This window comes from Dromiciops gliroides, chromosome 1 (genome assembly GCF_019393635.1).
Source record: "Dromiciops gliroides isolate mDroGli1 chromosome 1, mDroGli1.pri, whole genome shotgun sequence".
Taxonomy (NCBI): Eukaryota; Metazoa; Chordata; class Mammalia; order Microbiotheria; family Microbiotheriidae; genus Dromiciops; species Dromiciops gliroides.
Window position 1 is genome coordinate 387,938,298 of NC_057861.1, and position 22,921 is coordinate 387,961,218.

Genomic DNA, 22,921 nt, shown 5'->3' on the forward strand with positions numbered 1-22,921 from the left:
GAACCTCTATTCCATTTGTTACAATGAGGGACCCTAATTTAGCATGTCAGATCTGAAGAACAGTTAATAACATCCTGTTTGGCTAAAACATACAAGGAGATTTATGAAAAATAAGGTGGGAGAAGGTAGGTTGGAGCCATGATATGTAAGGTCTCATTCAAGATTTTGTATTTTATCCTGGAGACAATAAGGAAGCCCTGTTGTTTTTTGAGCAATAGAATAACAGTCAGGCGTATGCCTTGGGAATATTATTTTGTTAGCTGTGTGAAGTCAGAAGAGCTAACGAGTGGCTATCTCATTTGAAGCTTATGACAACTCTCTCAGGCAGGTTCTATTATTATTATTCCCATCTTACCTTTGAGGAAACTGAGGCTGAGTGAGATTTAGTTAGGCAGTTAATAAGTACCTGAGTGGAGGTTCAAATTCAAGTCCTCCTCTTACACTTCATGACACTTAGCTGACTCAAGAAGGGAAAGACAAGGGAAAGTCGAGAGCCCTGATAGCCCAAATGAGGGGGTGATTAGGTGATAAACTACAGAGGTGGAAGTGAATGAAGAGGAACAAAAGATCAGAGAGATTCTGGAGAAAGAAGGAAAAGGACTTGGCAACTGATTGTATATGGGAGAAGGATGAGACAGAATAATTAAAGTTGATGCAGGTCTGAGTGATTGGAGGTCATTAGAGAATAAAAGAGAATTTGGCAGGAGGTTTGGGTTTGGGAGTGGGGAAAATGAGGAATTGAATTTTGGATGTGTTGCTATTGAATTGCCCATGGGACATTAAGATAGAGATGTTGACCAGGAAGGAAGAGGTGGGGGACTGAAGTTCAAGAAGGAGATAAGATTTGTTTACAAAGTTTTGGAAATCCTCTTGGTAAGGACAGTTAAGGTGGTCCAGTGTATCTCTGAGCATTGGATCTGGGGTTAGGGAAAAACCAATTTCTAATTCTGCTTCAATCACTGACTAGCTGTGGCCCTGGGCACATCTCTTAACTTCTGCCTGCTTTGGTTTCTTCATCTGTAAAATGGGGCTAATAATAGCATCTATTAACCAGAGTTGTTGTGAGGATCAAATAAAATACTTGTAAAGGGTCTGCAAAGCATTAAGTAAATACTAGGTAGTATTAGCTATTATTACTAGAGGTGATAGCAGAACCCAGATAAAATCAACAAGACAGACCTGAGACAAAGCTTTGAGGGATAATCATACCAAAAGAGCAGGTGAGAGATGATGAGTCAGTGAGGGAAACCAAGGAATAGTTGGTTTCCAGACAACCTGATCCTTGACTGGGTGGAAATGCAGACATCCTTGTTGAGAAGGGGAGGGAAGGGATTAAACATTTATACACCTTGTACTATGTGCTAAATTTCGGGCAGGTGGGGCTCCTTAGCCTTGGCAGACAAGCCGCCTAGGGGAAGGAAACCCTGATTTTAAACCTCCGCTGCCTTGGCTATACCCATATATGGGAAAGGCTTCGGGAGTTAACCCTGAGGAAAAATCACCAGTCGGAGTCCCTTAGGCAGTTGGATGTTGGACATCACATCCCTCTGGCAACTCCTGAGGCGGCACTGGTGCCAAACTGTATTGGCTCTGCCTCTCCTTTGGATCCACCAATGTCGCAGAGAGAGAAAAACCTGCTGCATGGGCAACAGCTTGTTTTCCAATTGATCCGCCCAGGCCAGCACCCTGGAGAAGACACTCCAGCTACTCCTCATGGGATAGATACAACACAGGATGCAGCAGTTACCGGTTATAAGTCACTCAGGAGGGGGCAGCTAGGTGGTGCAATGGATAGAGCACCGTCCCTGGAGTCAGGAGTACCTGAGTTCAAATCCGACTTCAGTCACTTAACACTTACTAGCTGTGTGACCCTGGGCAAGTCACTTAACCCCAATTGCCTCACTAAAAAAAAAAAAAAAGTCACTCAGGAGCTGTGGCTCCCGTATCAGACTGACTGCACAGCCACACTCTGGCCTATGGCTCTTCAAGGCACTGACCCATGGTCATCCGCGACTGGTAGAGGCCTACACTATGTGCTAGACACTGTACTATGCTTTTTTTTTTTTTTATGAGACAAGGACATTTATTTAGGGGGAAAGGGGAAAACAGATGGAAGATTCATAGATTCTTCAACCACTGGAGGGAAGGACCCTGAGGATCCTGAGGATGGCTGGGGATGTCAGGCATGTTACCATCATCTCGAACAGCAACAGGGTAGTTGTAAGGTGTAGCTTGGTTGATCATGCCTGCATACTTGGTATAGAGGCTTAAGAGAGGTAAGAACAGAGCCATGGTTCCTATAGCGAAGGACACCGTCAGCAACAGCTCCTTGGCCCAGGCCTCCTTCAGGAACTGGCCTAGTCTGCCCGCCACACTGGCCGCTTTCCTGTACTATGTTTTTTACAAACATCTCATTTGATGTTTATGACTGTCAGTTAGGCACACTTCCTGGCTGCCCCCCATTGTTTCCCACATGTGTGCCAGTACTCATTAATATTAATTTTTGAACCACAAAATGCTAATCAGTTCTCTTTCCAGTATTTAATTAATCAAAAGTCATTGATTAATTTCTTATTTTGTGCCAAGCACTGTGCTAGTTGCTGAGGACACAAAAAACAACAAAGCAATTCCTGTTCTCAAAAACTTATATTCTAACAGGGGAGACAACATATACATATATGTGTACATATATTTACAAAATAAATATAAGCAGAATAAACACAAAATGTAAACAAGATATTTGAGGAGAGATATCTTTTGTTTTTTTATCACTTATATCTCACCCTGTATCCCTTCCTTTCCTCCCACTCAGAGTCATCCCATAGGACAAAGAACTTATTTTTAAAAGAAAAAAGGGAAAAGAGGAAAACAGTCAGTAAAACTGAGCAACATATTGAAGGTTGGCTATATGTGCAATGTTCCACACCCATGGACCCTCCATTTCTGCAAAGGAGTGAGAGGGGATGTCTCCTCATAATCTCTTATTTGTGGTCATGCTTATTCTTTGCATTTTTGATACATTCATTTATCTTCATTTTGTAGTCGTTCTTTCTATTTACATTGTTGCAGTCATTATGTGTATTGTTTTCTCAGTTTTGCTTTGCTTCACTCTGCATCAATTCATGTTTTTTCATGTTTCTCTGAATTTATCATATTTGTGATTTCTTACAGAAAGTAATATTCAATTATATTCATGTATCACAATTTGTCTAGTTATCCCTCCACTGATGAACATCTATTTTATTTTCAGTTCTTTTCTACCACAAAGAATGAGGTATTAAATATTTTGGTGTATATAAAGTCTTTCTTTTTTTATCAGTGACCTCTTTGGAATATAGTAGATGCCTCACAGTGGAATTTCTTGGTTAAAAGGAATGGATATTTTGTTAACTTTTTTTTTTTGCATAATTCCAATATGCTTTCTCATTCACAATTCAACCACCAATGCAATAGTGTGCCTGAATTTCCACAAAATCTGTGACATTGACTAGAGTATATAAATTTACATTCATATACCATAAGAGGTATTTTTATGCTGTAAGAAATGATGAATATGGGAAATTCAGAGAAATATAGAAAGATATGTATGAACTGATACAGATCAAAATAAGCAGACTAAAGAGAACAATATACACAATGAATATAACAATGTAAATAAAAAGAGCACTAAAAGGAAGTCAAACTGAGTAACTGAAAACCCAGTGAAGGTTCTGGAGAACAGATAATGAAACATTCTTGCCTGTTCATGGCAGAGAAGTGGGATACTAGCAGAAGAGAATATTGAATATGTTGTCAGTCATAATCACTGATTCGGATGTTTTTGCTTAGTTTTTTTTTGTCACAAGGAAGGTTTGGTTGGGGGAGGAGTTGAAATGATTTAACTCTAAAGATAAAATACATCAATAGAACAAACAAACAAAAAGCCCTTGGGAGCAATGGAGTTGCTCTTTAGGAAAAGGAAGGTAGTGACTATGGGGAAATTTATTTGGGTAATGATTTTCCTTTCAAAACATAAAGAGGGGCAGCTAGGTGGCGCAGTGGATAGAGCACTGGCCCTGGAGTCAGGAGTACCTGAGTTCAAATCTGGCCTCAGACACTTAACACTTACTAGCTGTGTGACCCTGGGCAAGCCACTTAACCCCAACTGCCTCACTAAAAAACAAAACAAACAAACAAAAAAAAACCATAAAGAGACAAAAGCAAGGTGGGGGGGGGAGGGGAGGAGGAAAACCCACATATATAGTCTTTTAAAAATGTATTACTCTTGAAAACCTATTCAGTCCCCATTGGCATCTCCTTCAGGGTTTCATCAGGGTAACAGCTGGCACTGGCCACCATCCCAGTTTTTTTTTTTTAATAGATCTGTCTTATGCTCCTTATCAATCTAGTAAACTCCTAGAAAGGAGAGAGGACTTTATATGACTTATCTGTTCATCACCCCAGTGCCTAGAATAGCATGCTTCATATAAGAGGTGGTTCATAATGCCAAGGGTAAGGAGACGAAAGTAGTCTGCCTTTTAATACCCAGAGATTTGCCTCAGGGAACCAAAGGCTGCATCTATGTAATGAAACAAGCTGACGCAATGCTGAGATTGGATAAAGGAGCAGCAGCCTGAGAAATCTGCATACCAAGAAAATTCTTCTGTTTATTAATAATGAATCTATAAAGTGTGAATTGGGAACTCACTGCTCTTCTGCTGATGTTGCTTCCACCTACTGGAATGAGAAAGTACCTCATTTGTTTGATCTTGTACTGTACACCAAACAACACTGGAAAATTAGACAAAGATTAACTCTTTGAACCACTTGATAGCAAAAGAATTGTGGAAAGAGCACAGGAGTCAAAGCACCTGGGCTCCCACTTACTACCTGTAGGATTGGGGGGTCATCAGTCAATCATTTGTTCATTGTCCTAGGGGCTAGGGATACAAAGACAAAACGGTGATACGGTCCTTACTTAGTTAATAAGAGAAGGACTTACATAATTCCTTGAGAAAGGAATTATATCCCAATGCTTAGTCTGCACTTCGGAAAGAGACAAATGGTTCTCCCTGAAACGGTAACATAACTGTGTATGATTTACAGGATGAATAGATTTCCAGGGGTGATGACTGTTATTCCCATAGGTATTATCTATATATTTGTAACTTATTCCTTTTTATCATAAAAGTATTTTATTATTTTCCAGTTACATGTAAAGAGAGTTTTCAACATTTGTTTTCATAAGATTTTTAGTTCCAAATTTTTTTCTCCCTCCTTCCCTTCCCTCCCCCTTCCCAAGACAGAAAGTGATCTGATATAGATTATATATGTACAATCACATTAAACATATTTCTGCATTAGTCATATTGCAAAAGAAGAATGTAACTATTTTCTGAAAACCTTATATTTACATTATAAAATAAACATATCCTCAGCCATTAATTTTTTTAATAGAAGTCTTTTAAGTCTGATTTCAGGTTATAAGATAAGGATATCTCATTTCTAAATTCTATTATAAATAAGAGAAAGGGGATTATCCCAAAATTTTTGCAAGAGAAATCCCTGTTGCTATGTAGTAAGATTGGTAATAAGGAGACAAGTCCTTAGAACTTGGTGGTACAGTGTACAGAGCACTGGACCTTGAGTCAAGAAGACCTGAGTTCAGATCTGTCCTCAGACCTTGACTAGCTATGAAACCCTGGATAAGTCACTTAAAAAAAAAAATCTGTTTGCCTCAGTTTCCTTATCTGTAAAATGAGGGTAATAATAGCACCTGATTCTCAGGGTTGTTGTGAGGAACAAATGACAAACTTTAAAGTGCTTTGCAAAGTGCCTGGTACATTATAAGTACTGTATAAATGTTAGCTATTAGAACTACATTTCCCATAATCCTTGGGCAAGAAAAAATTTGCAAATAGGAGAAATCCTAAGGACTCATTTCCCATGAGACTTTTCTGGGTGCCTTTGAGGAGCAGTCAGTGAGAGAATCTTCTGAGAGCTGCTAGGTTTAAAAGCAGGAGAGGCTGGAATGGGAGAGTAAGCCTGAGAGGAATCAGGGCTGCTGCTGTATCCTTGAACCTAGGAATCTCAGTGGAATACTCACAACCCCATGAAAGAAGCTGCGACAAATGCCTGAACACTAGAGAGGCTCCAACAGAACCTCACATCAGCTACTAGAAGGAGAGGAGTGAAGATTCAGATAAAGTAAGTTATCCTGCTATATAGGACATGAGCCAGCCTGTATAGAAGCCTAAAACTCTTATCCACCAGAGAGTGAAAGTGTAAGAAAAAGTCCTCTGTTGGGGAAAGAAAGCTATGACTTTTTCTATAGCCTTCCTCATGTTCTCCTTCTTGATCCACTGAAAAGGACCTGAGTTGATACCAAAGATTCTTAGCCTTTTGTGTGTCATGGCTCCCTTTGGCAGTCTGGTGAAGCTAATGGACTCCAGTTCACAATAATGTTTTTTAAATGCATAAAATAAAATAAAGTACATCAGATTACAAAAGAAACCAATTACATGGAAATATAGTTATCAAAATTTTTTTTACAAAAACAAGTTCATGGACTTTTGCTATTAACTGAGAATCTAGATCTGAGCTAACTTTTTTTTTTGGTGAGGCAATTGGGGTTAAGTGACTTGCCCAGGGTCACACAGCTAGTAAGTGTTAAGTGTCTGAGGTCAAATTTGAACTCAGGTCTTCCTGACTCCAGGGCCAGTGCTCTATCCACTACACCACCTAGCTGCCCCCCTGAGCTAACTTTTGAAGTGCCTGTGCCTGGTTTCACATGGAGATGCAGGCTCAAGCCAAATGAGGTCCAATTACCAAAATATACTGACCTCAAATACAAAACTCTGTCCAGCTTGGGCTGGTATGAGAACAACAGGGAAAAAGAGAAAATACTTGGAAAAAAAACAGGAGGAAAAGGTTAGTGAAAAATTTAACATTTTTACTTTCATCAAGTTGAACTTTAAAATTCTAAAGAAAAAAGATTTCACAGTGCAAAGTAATTATAAGGAAAGAAGCAAAGAAAACCTATCACCCTTAAATCTAAAGATCTTGAAATGTTTATTAGTTTCCCAAATCAAGTCAGTAACCATACACAAATCCTGAATAATTATAAGAGCTGGGTGGCACAGTGGGATAGAGTTGGACTAAGAGTCAGGATGCCATGATTTCAAATCTTGCCTCAGACACATACATAATGTACGACTATGTACAAATCCCTTAACCTCTCTGAGTCTCAGTTTCCTTATTTGTAAAAAAGGTATAATAAGAGCACTTACCTCACAGAGTTGCTGTGATCGTATAAAATAATGTATGTAAAGTGCTCTACTAACCTTAAATCAATATACAAATGCTAGTTATTATTATGAATGGACATTAATCACAAATTCTACACTTTAACCAAGTAAAGCCCCCCTGAGACAACAAAAATTAAAAACAAAAATGGTGCTTCCCCTAAGAAATCAATAGTTGTTCCTCATTCATTAGTAAAGGGCTATGTCTGCATGCTATGAAAACCATAGCTGAAGCACACCATTACCCAAACGATTGCCTCCAATTTCATTTTTCCCATAGAGACATGATATGAGTTTGGGAGGTTTAAATAGAGGCTTTAGAATTGATTGTCTAAGCATTTGGGAAAAGAAAAAATCCTCCCTAAAGACTGTCTGATCAGCTTAATATTGCTCAAAATCTATGATTTTTTCTTTCAATTTGACAAGCATTTATTATTCATCTACCAAATGCTGTGCTAGGCACTTGGGACATAAAGGGGAAAAAATGAAATTAGTCTTTGCTCTTAAGAAGCTTACATTCTAGGAAAGGGATACACTCAGGGACAATAATTCAACTGTTTCTCTTTCAGAGTGTAGGCATTATGGTCCTGGGGAAAGTCAGAGGCAGGCATAACCAGATTAAAATGACATTGGGAAATGTTTACAAAATAAATAAAAATACAATAGAACACAGATAATGTAAATTTGTGGTTTTCTAGGTCAATTTGCTGCCTATAGGGAACCCTTTCTATTTGAGTCTGACGTCACTGCTATACAACATTACCGTTGAAAGAGGTCCCAGTTTCTTTTAGAGATCCCCAGTTAGAGGGATTTCACTTTTAGAATATGCTACCTCTAACAGTTAGGATATTCTTCCTTTAGATCCACCTACAATCTGCCTCTCTACTACTTCCACCCAATCTTCCTAGTTTTGCCTTTTATAGTCAAAGAGGTATAAATCGTCCACAGGATATCCTTTTTCTTTCCTTTTCCTAACATTTTTTTTCCTTTTATTTTTAAAATTCTGAAGTTAACAAACCCCAAAATAAATGAGTATTTCCATATTTCCAAAAAAGGTTATACAAAAAATTGTGATTCTCTTATTACATAGCTCGCTTTTCCTTTTAAGTAATAATAATAACAAATAGCATTTATATAGTGCTTTAAAGATTATAAAGTGCTTTAGAGTGTTATCTCATTTTATCCTCACAACCCAAGCCAATAGGTGCTCATTTTACAAATGAGAAAACTGAAGCAATTGATGTTAAGTGACTTTTACAACATTTCATAGTTCTCCTTGTCTATGTTTCTCCTGACTTGCCTTCTGTTCTCTCTTCTGTGCCTTTAAAAAATGCTTGAAAGACCCTCTTTTTCCTTTTAGCAATCCTATTCTAATCCTTCTCTACCTCTTACCTTTTTTCCCTCTGTTCAAAAAGTTTTGGAAAAACAAAAACAAAAGTCTTGCAACAGAAATGCATAGTCAAGAGAAGAAATTTCTACATTGGACATCCTTTTAATATATTAAAGACAGATATCATACTTGCCCCCTGCCCCCATCACCTCTCCAGGCAAGCATTGTTACTAGTTCCCTTCAACAGTCTTGCCTGCTTTCCAAATAAAATTTATAATTTTTATTTAATTCTACAAAATAGATAAGCAGTTTAGTCTATAAATTAATTTGGGAAGCATTGATATTTTTAGTACATTTGCTTGATCTTGCCATAAACCTCACCATCTTTTTTTTCTTTTTGTTTTTCATTTACTTTCTGAGGCTGTTTCTTCAAGTTGATTTTATTAACTTTTCTAGTACAGTGGTTCTTTTTCTTCCCCTTTAAACAACCAAAATGCCCACATATAAAAGGTGCCATGCCATGTATAATATATTTACATGCATCTTGTCTCCCCTGAAAGAATGCACACTCCCTGAATGTATAGATTCTTTCCTCCTTTGCATTTAAATATCTAGCACCCAAGCACATGCAGGTGCTTAACAGATACTTGCTGATTGTCTGACATCTAGCAAGCAGCACAGTAGGCCTTGGTTTGACAAACTTGTCAGAGTTTCAAAGATTTAGAGCTGCAAGCAAATATAAGGGTCATCTAGTCCAGTGCCTTCATTTTACAGATCAGGAAACTGAGGTCCCTGAATATTAAGTGATTTGTCCAAGGTAATAAATCTGGAGCCAAGATTTTATTTGAACCCATGTCATATCATTGAAATCCAGCAAATGCAGGCCTCTTTCTGTCCTGTTATGCTGTTTCTGTTAGCCTTTCAACCCCTAAAAATTAATCTCTTTTTTAAAATTACTATATGCAAATTAACATAGTGCCTTGCACATAGTAAATGTTTGTTGAATTTAATATTGATGTCCCTGAGGCTGATATGTGAGAGTGGGACAGTGAGCTATATATTAATTGAGACGATGACTTAGAGATTGGTAGATGACAGCAAAAAGGATCAGGAGAGGCCAATATAGGGGCAGCTAGGTGGTGCAGTGGATAAAGCACCAGCCCTGGATTCAGGAGGACCTGAGTTCAAATTTGGCCTCAGACACTTGACACTTACTAGCTGTGTGACCCTGGGCAAGTCACTTAACCCCCATTGCCCTGCCAAAAAAAAGAAAAAAAAAAGGAGAGGCTGGTATAAATAGATTTAGTAGACCTCAGAAGAATAAAGACTACTGAAGGATGGTGGTAAAGGAATGAACTAGAAGCAACAGAGGAGAGCAAGGAGTCTGCCCACCCTAAATCTACTCCTGGGAATTTGTGGTCATCAATGAAAAGGATCCTAAGGGATACAGTACTCAGCAATGAGTCTGGTTTCCATTAAAGTGAGAAGGTGGAATGAATGTTCTGGAATAAAAATTTGTAAATGTTGAGGGGCTTATGAATAATAGAGTAGAAATTCAAAGGGACACAATGAAATGGGTGATCTTGGACTGCATTGAAGCTAGAGAAGAACAGGAACCCATATAAAAGAGGTGAGGGTAAGGAGAAGGTAGGATGGGTGTGTCACTACACCATAGGCAATAAAACTGGATGACTGAGGTGAGAGATCCAGGATGACAGGAGGTAGAGTGTCAAGTTCTCTTGGGAAGCACTTATTTGATAGAGGATTTGCAGAGTTAATCGACATCAGAACTGGAAATAGAAATCAGAACATTAATAATTGGGTCTGCATATCTATGAACCTTCTCCATGGGTATTTCTGTCTTTTGGTTGAGAGGGTAAGGGCTCTTGAGCTACCAGATTGATTACAGGCTTCTCCAGCCAATGGAAACTCAAGAGCTGAAGCATCAGTCCAGTGAGAGGCCAGGCTAAGTGATAGCTGTTATTACCTAAATTATCCATATAGTTGATTCAGCCAGTCTAGTCAGGTGCCTGGAAGCATATCTTCCTTTCCCAGCGTGTCACATGACTCAAAATCCCAGAGAGAAAGGCTAAGGCTCCAGAATAACTTTAATGCCTTTTAACAATTTTAGGTATATAACAGAGTTCTTTGATACGTCATTGTCCCTTCTTGTACGTACACAGTTGTCCCTTATTAGATGGAGTTCCTGGAAGGTAGGGACTATTCTTGCCTTTCTTTGTATCCCTATCACTTAGTACGTATTCAGTCATTTTCAGTCATGTCTGACTCATCATGACCCCATTTGGGATTTTCTTTGCAAAGATACAGGAAGAGTTTGCCATTTCTTTTTCCAGCTCATTTTACGGATGAGGAAACTGAGGCAAACAGGATTAAGTGACTTATCCAGGGTCACACAGCTACTAAATGTCTGAGACCAGATCTGAACTCAGGAAGATGAGTCTGACTCCAGGCCAGGCACCCTATCCACTGCACCACCTAGCTGCCTTATCACTTAGTATGGTGCCCTTACATTGATTGGTGAGGTTTGTTTATTCAGTAGGTCAGGAATAGTGGAAGGTAGGGGAGAGGAAAAGGGATTCTAGAGTAGTAGAGTCAGACACTAAAGCAGTGGGTCCATGGTCATGGCTGGGCATAGATTAAGGAAGGACTTGAAGATAAGGAGTTGAGGGAATCACAGGAAAAGCAAAGAAAGCTTATGGGAGGGCAAGAGAGGAGGTCATGCTAGGAGAGTTAGATTTTGGATAGAGTTAGATAAAGCACCAGCCCTGGATTCAGGAGGACCTGAGTTCAAATTCGGCCTCAGACACTTGACACTTACTAAGCTGTGTGACCCTGGGCAAGTCACTTAACCCCCATTGCCCTGCCAAAAAAAAGAAGAAAAAAGGAGAGGCTGGTATAAATAGATTTAGTAGACCTCAGAAGAATGACTGGAGGTCATGCTAAGAGAGTTAGATTTTCTTATTCTAAAAAAACATAGTACTAGTTTATTTGTCCCAAGAAGAAACAAGCATGATTCATGCTGGAGACCCCTTCCTAAGAAGGTGCTCGAAGACTCTCTTTCTAAGGGTGTGTAAGGTTTCTTTGCTCACTGGTTACAAGGTGTAGTCAGTTTCATTAGCATGATACAAATCGGGGCAGCTAGGTGGCACAGTGGATAGAGCACCGGCCCTGGATTCAGGAGGACCTGAGTTCAAATCCGGCCTCAGACCCTTGACACTTACTAGCTGTGTGACCCTGGGCAAGTCACTTAACCTCAATTGTCTCACCCAAAAAAAAAAAAAAAGCATGATACAAATCAAGCCCAAAGCAAAAAGGAAAGGAGGAAGGAAGGAAGGAAAGGAAGAAAGAGAAAGGAAGGGAGGGTGAAAGGGAATGAAGGAGGGAAGAAAGGAAGGGGGAAGGGAAGAAAGGAGGAAGGAAATAAAGGGAGGGAAGAGGAAAGGAAAGGATGGAGGGGGGAAAGGAGAGAGAAGGAAGAAGGAAGGAGGGAGAGAGGGAGGGAAACAAGAAGGGAGGGAAACAAGAAAGAAGAAAGGGGTGTTGGAAAGGAGGAAGGATTATTAAATCTGAGGTGTCAGGGAGACATTCAGGTGAAGCTATCTAGCAGGTCACTTCCTATCACCCCAGACCACCCACAGTCACAGAGATATTTGGCAAGTCACTTAACCTGTCTGGGCCTCAGTTTCTCAACATATAAAAGGGCCAGATGACCTCTAAGCTCCCTTCCAGATCTAAATCTATGAAACTACAAGCAGCTGTATTTTTGGAACTGGAGCTCTCTGAGAGATTAGGCCTGGAGATGCAGATCTGGAGTATAGAGGTGATAATTGAACTCTTGTGAGCAGAGTAGATGAGATCACCAAGGGAAAAAGCTTAGAGATGAGTAAAAGGACCACAGAAAGAAACAAAGATAAGTAGGGAAGACGCAAGACATACATATTAAATTTATTATATACTTAAAAGAAAAAAATGCTAGGTGCTTTAAAAAAAGAAGAGTAGAAGGCCCAGGAAAGAAGCTAGGGGGAGAGCCCCACTTAGAGGATGGGAAGAGGAAGATGAACAAGCCAAAAAACAAAAAGACATTTATTAAGGGGGGGAAAGGCGGTCAACACTATCAAATGCTGCAGAAAGGTTAAACAGATTCAGGACTGAAAAGAGTCCATTGGGTTTATCATGTCATGGATTTGAGTCTTCTTGAACAAAATGACTAATATGGAAATGTTTTCTGTGATTGCACATGTAGAACCATTATCAGATAGTTTACTGTTTCTTTTCTTTTTCTTTTTCATTTTTGGAGAGGCAATTGGGGTTAAGTGACTTGCCCACGGTCACACAGCTAGTAAGTGTCAAGTGTCTGAGACTGGATTTGAACTCAGGTCCTCCTGAATCCAGGGCCAGTGCTCTATTCTCTGTGCCACCTAGCTGCCCCTAGTTTACTGTTTCAAGGAAGGGGGAGGGGAGGGAAGGATAGATTTTGGAACTCAAAACTTAAAAAAAATGTTTTAAAAATTATTTTAACATGTAATTGGTGGGGGGGAATATTATACCAAAAAAAGAGGACATGGATAACTTTTGGGAAAAAGTTTTAATACAGCGATGGGATCAGAAGATAGTGACCTCTTTCAGTGCCTTGCAGGTAGAAATAAGTTAATAAGTTTTTGATGGATTGAATGGAGAGGGCTTGAGGATTGAATGGCTGGTGAAAAAGTGAAAGCAGTTCAGGTAGCTTACTTTTCCTACGAATTTAAAAGGGAAAAGGAGAACATAGTTTACAAGGATGGTAGGGTCAAAGGAGAGTGTGTGTGTTTGTGTATGTGTGAGAACAATGGGGAAACCTGAGCATTGTTCAAAAACAAAAACAACAAACAATGGAGAAACCTAAGCAGGGTAGCTAGGGGGCCTGGCCTGGAGTCAGGAAAACTCATCTTCCTGAGTTCAAATCTGATCTTAAGACACTCTCTGTGTGACCCTGGACAAATCACTTAACCCTATTTGCCTCAGTATAAAATGAGCTGGAGAAGGAAATAGCAAACCACTCCAGTATATTTGCTAAGAAAACCCCAAGTCAAATACAACTGAAACAACTGAACAACAGCAACAAACCTGAGGGTGTTTGTAGGCAGTGGAGAAAGAACCAGTAGATAGGGAGAAATTGAAAGGGACGGGGTAGATATTAATAGACGGCTCCTTTAACAATCTGTCTGCGTAATTCCTCAAAGTCTCCAATATCAATGATCTTCTCCATCCCACTTCAGTTATATTCAGACTCTTAAACCTCACTCTCTCTGAGAATTGTTTTACCCCCAATAGCCAGAACTCTAAATGCTACTCTCCAAGCAGTATCTCCCATCCTTCTACTCGATCACACTAATGATGTTCTTCATTCCTGTGACCTTTGGTCCTTTGAGATTTCTCTCTGCTCCCAGATTATCTCTCCTACTCTAGCTTCATTTGTTTCCAACCTAGCCTTGATTCTTTGACCTACCACTATCACCCCAAGATATTTTGCCTCTATTCTTTTGCTATTTCCTACCAGCAAACATTTGTCCCTAGGTAACTGCAGTGATCATATTTGCCCAGGACTACGAAGAATTGCAGGACAGTCACAAAATGAGTTGATTTCATCTGCTACAAGTTGATAGTAGATAACTTTAATGGGGAGGGGTGGGGAACAGGGGCTTACTAGGCCCTGGAAGCTCACTCCAGCTCTGGACTTCACACCCTGGAAGTACCCGCTGAACCTGCGGCCTCTCCTTCTGATTTAAGGAGTACATCAAGGCTAATCATGTCTTTGTTCCTGTCTAGCTTCAAATACTGATTCCTCAAACTTTCTCTACCCTGACTCTGTAAACAAGTATTTCCATTTTTCCCATTTGTTCTTCCTTGTTTACTTTTTCAATATCACCAGCTTATCTGCTTTTTCTATCATATATTTCTTTTATCACATTGTTTACAGTGCTTTTGTAGAATTCTGACTTGAACTGTGTTATAACCCACCCACACCCACCATGAATCTATCCCTTTGGGTAGTTGTCAACTTCAGTTCTTTAGAGACTGTAGTGTTCTATGATTTGGAGTCACACAACATTACCCTAAGAATGGTGGTGTTTAAAAGAGGAGTCTTTGTGGAAGGAGAAGCTTGGGATCATTGTGCCTGGCACATTGGAACAGATTAATAAATCCTTGCTGAGTGAATGAGCAATTGACTAAAACAATCATGCAATTTCCCAAATGGAACCAACCCATTTAAAAACTACTTTTTCGTTCCAGGTCTAGCTCTTAGTCCATTTGTAGTCTCTGTCAAATATATACATCCCAATGTATAAGCTCTATGGATTTTCTATCCACTAGGTGGCTCAGTGGATAGAGTGCGGGACCTGGAATTAGGGAGACCAGAGGTTTTGTTTGTTTGGTTGGTTTGGGGGGTTTTTTTTGTGTTGTTGTTGTTTTTGTTTTGTTTTTTTAGTGAGGCAATGGGGGTTAAGTGACTTGCCCAGGGTCACACAGCTAGTAAGTGTTAAGTGTCTGAGGCTGGATTTGAACTCAGGTCGTCCTGAATCCAGGGCCGGTGCTCTATCCACTGTGCCACCTAGCTGCCCTCGAGACCAAAGTTTAAATCCAGCCTCAGAGACTTACTATCTATCTGTGTGACTCTGGGTAAATCACTTAATCTCTGCCTACCTCAGGTTTCTCAATTGTAAAATGGGAATCATACCTCACAGGCTGTTGTGAAGATCCACTGAGATAATGTCTAAATAGTGCTTAGCACTGTGCACAGCATACAGTATGCACTTAATAAATGTTTATTTCCTTTCCCCTTCCTCTAGTAAGGCCAAACTTTGGAGTGATTATGGATTTCACTTAGTAGACTGCAAAATTTGGGTGCTTGATGCAGTTTACGTAATATCATCTAAACTGGAATGTCTAGAACAAAGCTTCTGAAACTGTGGGTCCAGATGCCATATAGGGTAGTGTAACTGAATGTGGGGGTCAATAAAAATTTGGCAATAGCAAAAGGTTATGCATACCTATTTCACATACCTATATACCTGAGGTAAAATAAAAACTTCTCGGATAGGGGGTTCAGGGAGGAAGGGGGTCTTGAGTGGACAAAGTTTAAGAAGCCTGGGTCTATAATAGACAGAAGTATCGGGCCACTTTCATCCCCTCCCCGCCTTCTGCTCAATCAGATTGAAATGTAATTAGGTGGGAAATGTTTAATAAATTAAATAAAAATGCAATACAACAAATATAATGTTAATTTGTGGTTTTCCAAGTCAGTAGCAACCTTCAGGCATCTGTTTCTATTTGAATTTGACACCACCATTCTAGAGCCTAGCTTCTTAAACTGTGTGTGTAACTGAATGTGGGGATCAAGAAAAATTTGGCAACAGCAAATGGTTTATGTATATCTATTTTATAAACCTTTATACCTGGGGTCACGTAAAATTTTCTCAGGCAAAAAGGGGTTTTGAGTGGAAAAAATTTAAGAAGCTCTGGTCTAGAGGAACATACCATCTATAGTAAGGGTCCTTACATTTTGGGGGGATCATTTATTTCTTTAGCTTTCTAGTGAAACCTATGCATCTCTCCTCAGAATGATGTTTTTAAATGAATAAAATAAGATATATAGGATTGCAAAAAAGACCAATTATATTGAAATCTTTATCAACATTCCAAAAACAAGTTCATGGGCCTTAGGTTGAAAATCCCTAATCTGTAGGGAGTCCGTTTTTGGCTTGGCCTCCTCCGTGAGTCAAATACTTTGATTGATGTCAATAACTAGAGGCCCATCTTCTTTCCTGTACCTTTCTTCATTTTCTCCCTTACTACTACTTCCTTTCTATTTGTCCACAAAAACATTAAGATCTCTGAACTCTAAAAAAAAGAGTCTCCTCTTGATTTTTCAGCCTCATTTCCTAGTACTGGTTCCATCTCTCTCCTCTCTCTTTTTTCTTTTTTTTTTTTTTTGCAGGGCAATGGAGGTTAAGTGACTTGCCCAGGGTCACACAGCTAGTAAGTGTCAAGTGTCTGAAGCCGGATTTAAACTCAGGTACTCCTGAATCCAGGGCCAGTGCTCTATCCACTGCGCCACCTAGCTGCCCCCTTCCTCTCTCTTTTTTAAAAGCTAAACTTTTTACTTTCCAAATCTGAGGCTAGCTTTTTAATATGCTTTGTAACACTACATCCTGAATTTTCAATTCTTACCTAGCCTTTAACTACTGAATGGATGTTGCCTCAGAAAAACTGAGACCTGGGAAAGGCCTGGGAAAGGCCAAGGTCTCCCACTATCACCATCTGTCATCCTGATTGATGTCTCGCCATTGGATTCTGATGACTCTGGAGAAGAAAGAGAATGAGGCTGATACTTTGCACAGCTCTGCCTCACTTAATTCCAATCCCTTGCAAGTCAAGACATCATCCTGCTGGTGTCATTGGTCCTTTTTGAGAATGAAGGACAAACAACTAAACTCTTAGATAAACTTTTCTAACATGGATAATGCTAAAATTTGCTTTGCATGACTACTTTTCCCACCTTTTTTCTTTATGTATTTATATTTATATTATATTATTTATAATTTTATTTTACTTGCTTTCTGAATGGGTAGAGAAGAGGGAGGGGGAGAGAGAGAATTTGGAACTGAAAATAAGATAAAACTGAATAAAAAAAATAAAGAAAAAATTATCAATAGTCTGCCTACTCACTATTCACTCTCCAACTCCGCAAAATGACTTCTGCTTTTACCAGTCTACTTAAACTGTTGTTTCTACAGTTACTGGTGACCTAATTGTCAAGTATGGTGGCCTTTTTTTAGTCCTCATCCTTGTTGAACTTTCTGAGATTTCTCATACAATTAATCGCCACTCCCTTAGTAGAGCATAGGTTCTTACACTGGGGTCTAGAGATTGCAAAAGGTCCATGGATAGATTTCAGGAGTTCTATAGCAACCAAACTAAAATCAAACCAAAAACAACTACACATTTATTTTGGCTGTTAAGTGAAATTTATCATTTCATTCCATTTTTTTTTCTAAGACGTTATTCTGAGAAGGAATCCATGACATAAAAAAACATTTAGAACCCATTCCCTTCTCTGCTAGCTTTGGAGGCACCATGAGCCTCTGGTTCACCCACCTCTCCAATAATTCTTTCTATTTTGTTTCTGGTTTCTCATTCTCATCCTGACCCTTTAATTTGGGTGTTCCTCACAGGTCTGTCATAGGTCTTCTATTTTTATACTTTCTGACTTGGCAGTTTCATTCTCTCTTAAGGCTTTAACCATCATCTTTGTGCTGATCATTCCCAAATCTAATATCTCCAGTCCTGCATTCTCCTCTGAACTTCAAATCGGCATTTCTAGCTGCTTACAAGTCATCTTCAACCTAAATGTTTCACATTCAAAATCAAACTCATTATTTTTCCCAATAAACTTGCTCTACCTTCTGACCTCACTATTCATCTCTTAAAACCTGTAACCTTAAAGTAATTGTTACTTTTCCCTCTTTCTCATTTTTCACATGCAGTCAGGCTCCCAAAGATTTTTTTTTTAGGACAATGAGGGTTAAGTGACTTGCCCAGGGTCACACACCTAGTGTCAAGTGTCTAAGGTTGGATTTGAATTCAGGTCTTCCTGAAACCAGGGCCAGTGCTTTATCTACTGCACCACCTAGCTGCCCCCTCCCAAAGATTTTACCTCTGCAACCTCTCTTAAATCTGAACCCTCCCCTCCACTTCTGCTGTTGACAAACTAATAAACCGAACTTGACTACATGACATTCTATTTCCTCCTTCCTTCTTTCATCATATTCTTCATGCCTAGAATGCTCTCCCTCCTCAATTCTACTTCTTAGAATCCATAATTCCCTTTGAGTTCAGTTTAAGTACTAACTCCTACAAGAGGACTTTCCTGATTCCCTTAATACATGGCACTAAAATTACTTTGAATTTATTTTGTATTTACTCAACTGTGTACAAGTTGTTTATATCCAATAAAATATAAGCTCTTTAAGGGCAGGGATTGTTCTTGCTTTTGTATCCTCAAAGCCTAATGCACAAAGGCTATCACATAAATAGGCTCTTAATAAATGCTTATTGAACTGAATTGTCTGGCATCCCACAATCTGGTATCACTCTAGCTTCCCAAGCTTATATTCTTCATTGTTTACTCATTCAGTACTCCAGCCAAAGTGGATAAATCTTTTCCCCTGGACACATGCTTCTATACTTTTTTTCAAGCTGTTCTTATACCTAGAGGTTTTTTTCTCCCTCTGCCTACTGATGTTTTGTCTAGTGATTCTTATTCATCCTTTAAGGTATGACTTAGATGCCACCTCTTCACTGAATTTTCCCCTGAACCCTCCCACAGTTAACTCAATTAGACTTTCCCTTAGTGGTGGGTGAAAAACAAAATGACAGAAGAAACAAAGGTTCAAGCTCCCAAGCATATCAATAGGACCAGGCCCCTTCCTCAGGTTAGGACTGGACCCCTAATACAGGGGGAGAAAGACTTTTATACATTACAAACAACCAAATAAGACCAATTAACTAAAAGGAAAAGTTAACCAGGAAACAATATCAGGTAAATGTACAATTGTGAGAAAACTCCTTCCATCAATCTTTAGATCTGACTGGGTTTCTGGTCTGCACAGACGAAGCCCTAAGTTAAGGGTCTCTAAGCAGCAGGTAGAAGTAGTCCAGTTTCCCAATTATGCAGGGCTAGGTTTATTGTAATGAGGTTTTCTCCCAATTCCCACAATCAAATAAAGTTTTCTCACAAGACAGAAGTTGGACTAGACCCATAATTTAATGGAAAAGGAGCTAAGGTAGCTCCAGAATTGAGTTACAAGATGGAGTCAATGTGGTTCACCCAATTCCCACCACCATTTGCTGCTCCAATAATCCCCTCAATCCCCTCACCCCTAAGAGCTTACTTTGTTTTATAACTCTTTATGCACTTTTCATGCAGTATTGTATATTATACCCATGTTGGCATGATTTCCCCTCTAATGGACCTGAATCTCCTTAAGGGTAAGGAGTAGTATTTAATCTAAACTTTGTCACCTCAGCACCTAGGACAGTGCTCTGTAGACAATAAATATCTATTTTATTTGTTATATGATGCACTTAGGGCTAATCAATGTCTTCAGCTATTGTTAAAAGCTAACAATTATAGGGCTTTTAAAAGTACATATAGGAATTATTTGTTTTTATAGCATCTATATATGCAATAAGAAGAAAATATAACCTAAAAAATATTTCTCCCATGTTTTCCTATAGAGATTCATATTAGTAGAACTCATATACAGTGTACATTCCATAATTTTCCATTATCCTCCTAAGAATTTTTCCTTCCTGGCATAGTTTGTATAGCTAGTCCCCTTAAAAACAGCTTCCAAGTGTTGTCCTATATAAATGATGAATCTGGACCCTAAATCTGTCACTTGAAATATATGAAGAACCTAGGTTCAAATCTTGCTTCTGATGCTTGCTATCTTTTGACAAGTGACTTTCAGCAGGTGACTTAACCTCTCTAGGTCTGTTTCCTCAAGTATAAAAATGAGGGGCCTTTTTGGTCCTTTCCAGTTCTATGTAGGTTGATGATACTAAGATTTCTATTTTTCAGCTCGTCTGATGGCTTACAACCTAGTGTGGAAATTTATTTTGATTTGGGGACCCTACCTTTAGGCTGAGATTAGAAAGCCTTAGGCCTTCAGGGTCTCTTCCCCTCCCCCTCAGCTTCAGCTGAGTCAAAAAGCCCCGTGGGCTGTACAAGACACCAGGTCAGACAGCTGGGGGGAAAAAGCCCCCAGCTCCCTCGGACCTGAGCGGAGCTATCCGAAAGATCCCAGATAGCCTGTGCTGAGGCAAGAGCTGCTCAAACACCGCCCCCCCCCCCCCACCAGCCGCAACCCTAGCTAGCCAATTAGCTTGGTCTGTGGGGGCGAAGGAAGCCCCAAGATTTGAGCGGAGAGAAGAAAAGGTATATATAGACCTGGGAGTGAGACAGGGGGGAGGACGGACTAGATAGAGAGACAAGATTGAAGGGGGGGGGGCGGACAAGGACGGAGCAGTTCGTACAAGGAGACGAGGGGCTGACAAGGTAATTTTCCTAAACTTATCATTTTTCATATAATCATAATTTTTCATTAGTCCAATTATATACTTTTTCAGATTAGATATAGTTATTAATAATTAATTTTTGTACAATAGGTAGGTGGCAGCCTGCAAAGAGTAGCATGAGGAGACTAAAAGTCAAAAGGTAATAGGAGCTCACTCATTAGGACATTTTCCCAATGATACAGATGGCCATTTATCAATGCCTGTTTATCCTATGGAATTTTTGTCTGTGTCCTTTCATGAATTCACCACACAGGGGTCCACTTAATATGCCTAACATCTTCCGTGGCTTTTCCTGACATCATGAGAATAGCAGAAAGGTATTCAGGCTGTCCATCACACCTGGTCCATGCCCTGTAAGTAGCCCATCTTCTTTTCCAAACCTACATTTCCTTGATAGTTTCTTTTCTTATACAAATTTCCTCACTGTTTATATGTTTCAGGGTGGCTAAGTGGCACAGTGGATAGAGTGCTGGACCTGATGTCAGGAAGATTCATTTTCCTAAGACTTACATGAACTGACTCAAAGTGAAGTGATCAGAACCAGAACATTGTACACAGTAACAGCAACATTGTGCAATGATCAAATATGAATGGCTTAGCTCTTTTTTATTTTGGTTTGTTTTGGCTTAGTTCTTTTCAGCAAAACAATGATCCAAGGAAATTCCAAAGGGCTCATGATAGAAAATGTTATCAAAATCAAGAGAAAGAACTAATGGAGTCTGAATACAGATTAAAATATACTATTTTCACTTTGGGGGGTATTTTTTCCCTTTTGTTCTGTTTCTTCTTTCACAACATGACTAATATGGAAATGTTTTACATGATTGCATATATTTATATATAAGAGGGAGAGAGAAAATTTGGAACTCAAAAATATGTTTTAATGAAAGTTAAAAGTTGTCTTTACATGTAATAGGAAAAAGTAAAATACTACTTAAAAAAGATGTCTTCCTGAGTTCAAAGCTGGCCTTGGATACTTACTAGCTGTGTGACCCTGGGCAAGTCACTTAACTGTTTGCTTCAGTTCCTTATGTGTAAAATGAGCTGGAGAAGGAAATGGCAAACCACTCTATTATCTGCACCATGAAAACTCCAAATGGGGTCACAAAGAGTTGGACACAGCTGAAAAAACAACTGAACAATGACAAATTATATGTTTCAGCCTATTCATGTTACCATCATTCTCTAGTAAAAAGCAGCTGGATTCTCCTAATTTCTTGTCATTCTATAAGCTGAACAGTAGTACTTAAAGAGACAAACAATATAATTACTACTGTTTAAGTAGCCCTTTAAGGTTTGCAAAGCACTTTATGAACATCACTTCATTTGATGTTCAAAGATAACCCTGTGAGATTGTGCTATAAGCATTATTAGACCTTTTTTTTTCTTTTATTAACAGATCAGGAAACTGAACAGAGGTGAAAGGATTTATTGGTGGTTGGCCAGCTCAAGCATGTTAAAAGCAGCATTTGAACCCAGGTCTTCCTGATGCCAAACCCAGGGTCTTTTGAACCACACCGTGCTGTCTCAACAACAGGAAAATAAACTCTTCATTGTAAAAAAGTGCAACTCTAAACAAGTGGGAAGCTATACAGGCCTATTGGGATGGTGTCCTGGAAAGAATGGCTGAACTTGGAGTCTCAAAACTTAAGTTCCAATTCTACTTTTGCTTTGTACTATTTGTACCCCCCCACCCCCCAGGGGGTTGGACCAAGAAGGAAGTATTTGAATAAAGCAAACAATCATTTATTAAGTACCTACTATGTACCAGGCAGTGTTTTAAGAGCTTCACAAATATCTCATTTGTTTCTCACAACAGCCCTGGGAGGTAGATCTCCATTTTACAGCTGAGGAAACTGAGGCAAATGGACAGACTAGATAACTTCTAAGATCCCTCCCACCTCTTTATCTATGCTCCTATGTATGATCTTTTTGGTTGTTCACCTATAGGCTTACTTAGTATTAAGATAAGACTTGTAAATAGAGGGTCTTTGCTTGTTTAAACTTCCCAACCAGCTAATAGGGAAGAACTTTTAACTCAAGATTGTTTGAGAAAGGTAGGATATAATTTGGAAGGCAGGTAGAAAAGGAAAGACAGAGGAATATCCGTGGGCAAGGAAAAAGCTAATTTGACCTCTTTATTGGGCAATCCCAAAGCTGCAATCCT

The 22,921-nt window shown here is 39.3% G+C and overlaps 2 protein-coding genes and 1 long non-coding RNA gene across 5 annotated transcripts in view; 1 reads left to right on the plus strand and 2 right to left on the minus strand.

Annotated features, from left to right (window-relative positions):
* Window positions 1–22,921, minus strand: part of NLN (neurolysin) — a 138,158-nt gene that overhangs the window by 113,814 nt on the left and 1,423 nt on the right. The gene's annotated exons all lie outside the window — the stretch shown is intronic.
* LOC122737089 (NADH dehydrogenase [ubiquinone] 1 alpha subcomplex subunit 3-like) lies at window positions 2,119–14,408 on the minus strand. Its single transcript, XM_043979524.1, has 2 exons — window positions 14,367–14,408; window positions 2,119–2,391 (listed from the first exon to the last, which is right to left on the minus strand). Exons 1-2 carry the CDS (start codon window positions 14,406–14,408, stop codon window positions 2,119–2,121), a joined length of 315 nt encoding a protein of 104 aa, XP_043835459.1.
* On the plus strand, window positions 20,657–22,492 carry LOC122735400. Its single transcript, XR_006354128.1, has 4 exons — window positions 20,657–20,734; window positions 20,845–20,893; window positions 21,008–21,107; window positions 22,154–22,492. It is a non-coding gene; the product is annotated as an uncharacterized LOC122735400 (long non-coding RNA).

Coding starts and splice junctions, on each gene's coding strand:
- LOC122737089 (XM_043979524.1), bottom strand. CDS start 14,408: ATGTACTCCTTAAATCAGAAGGAGAGGCCGCAGGTTCAGCGG. Junction 2,392..14,366: donor AGAGGCCGCAGGTTCAGCGG/GTACTTCCAGGG, acceptor TAAAAAACATAG/TACAGGAAAGCGGCCAGTGT.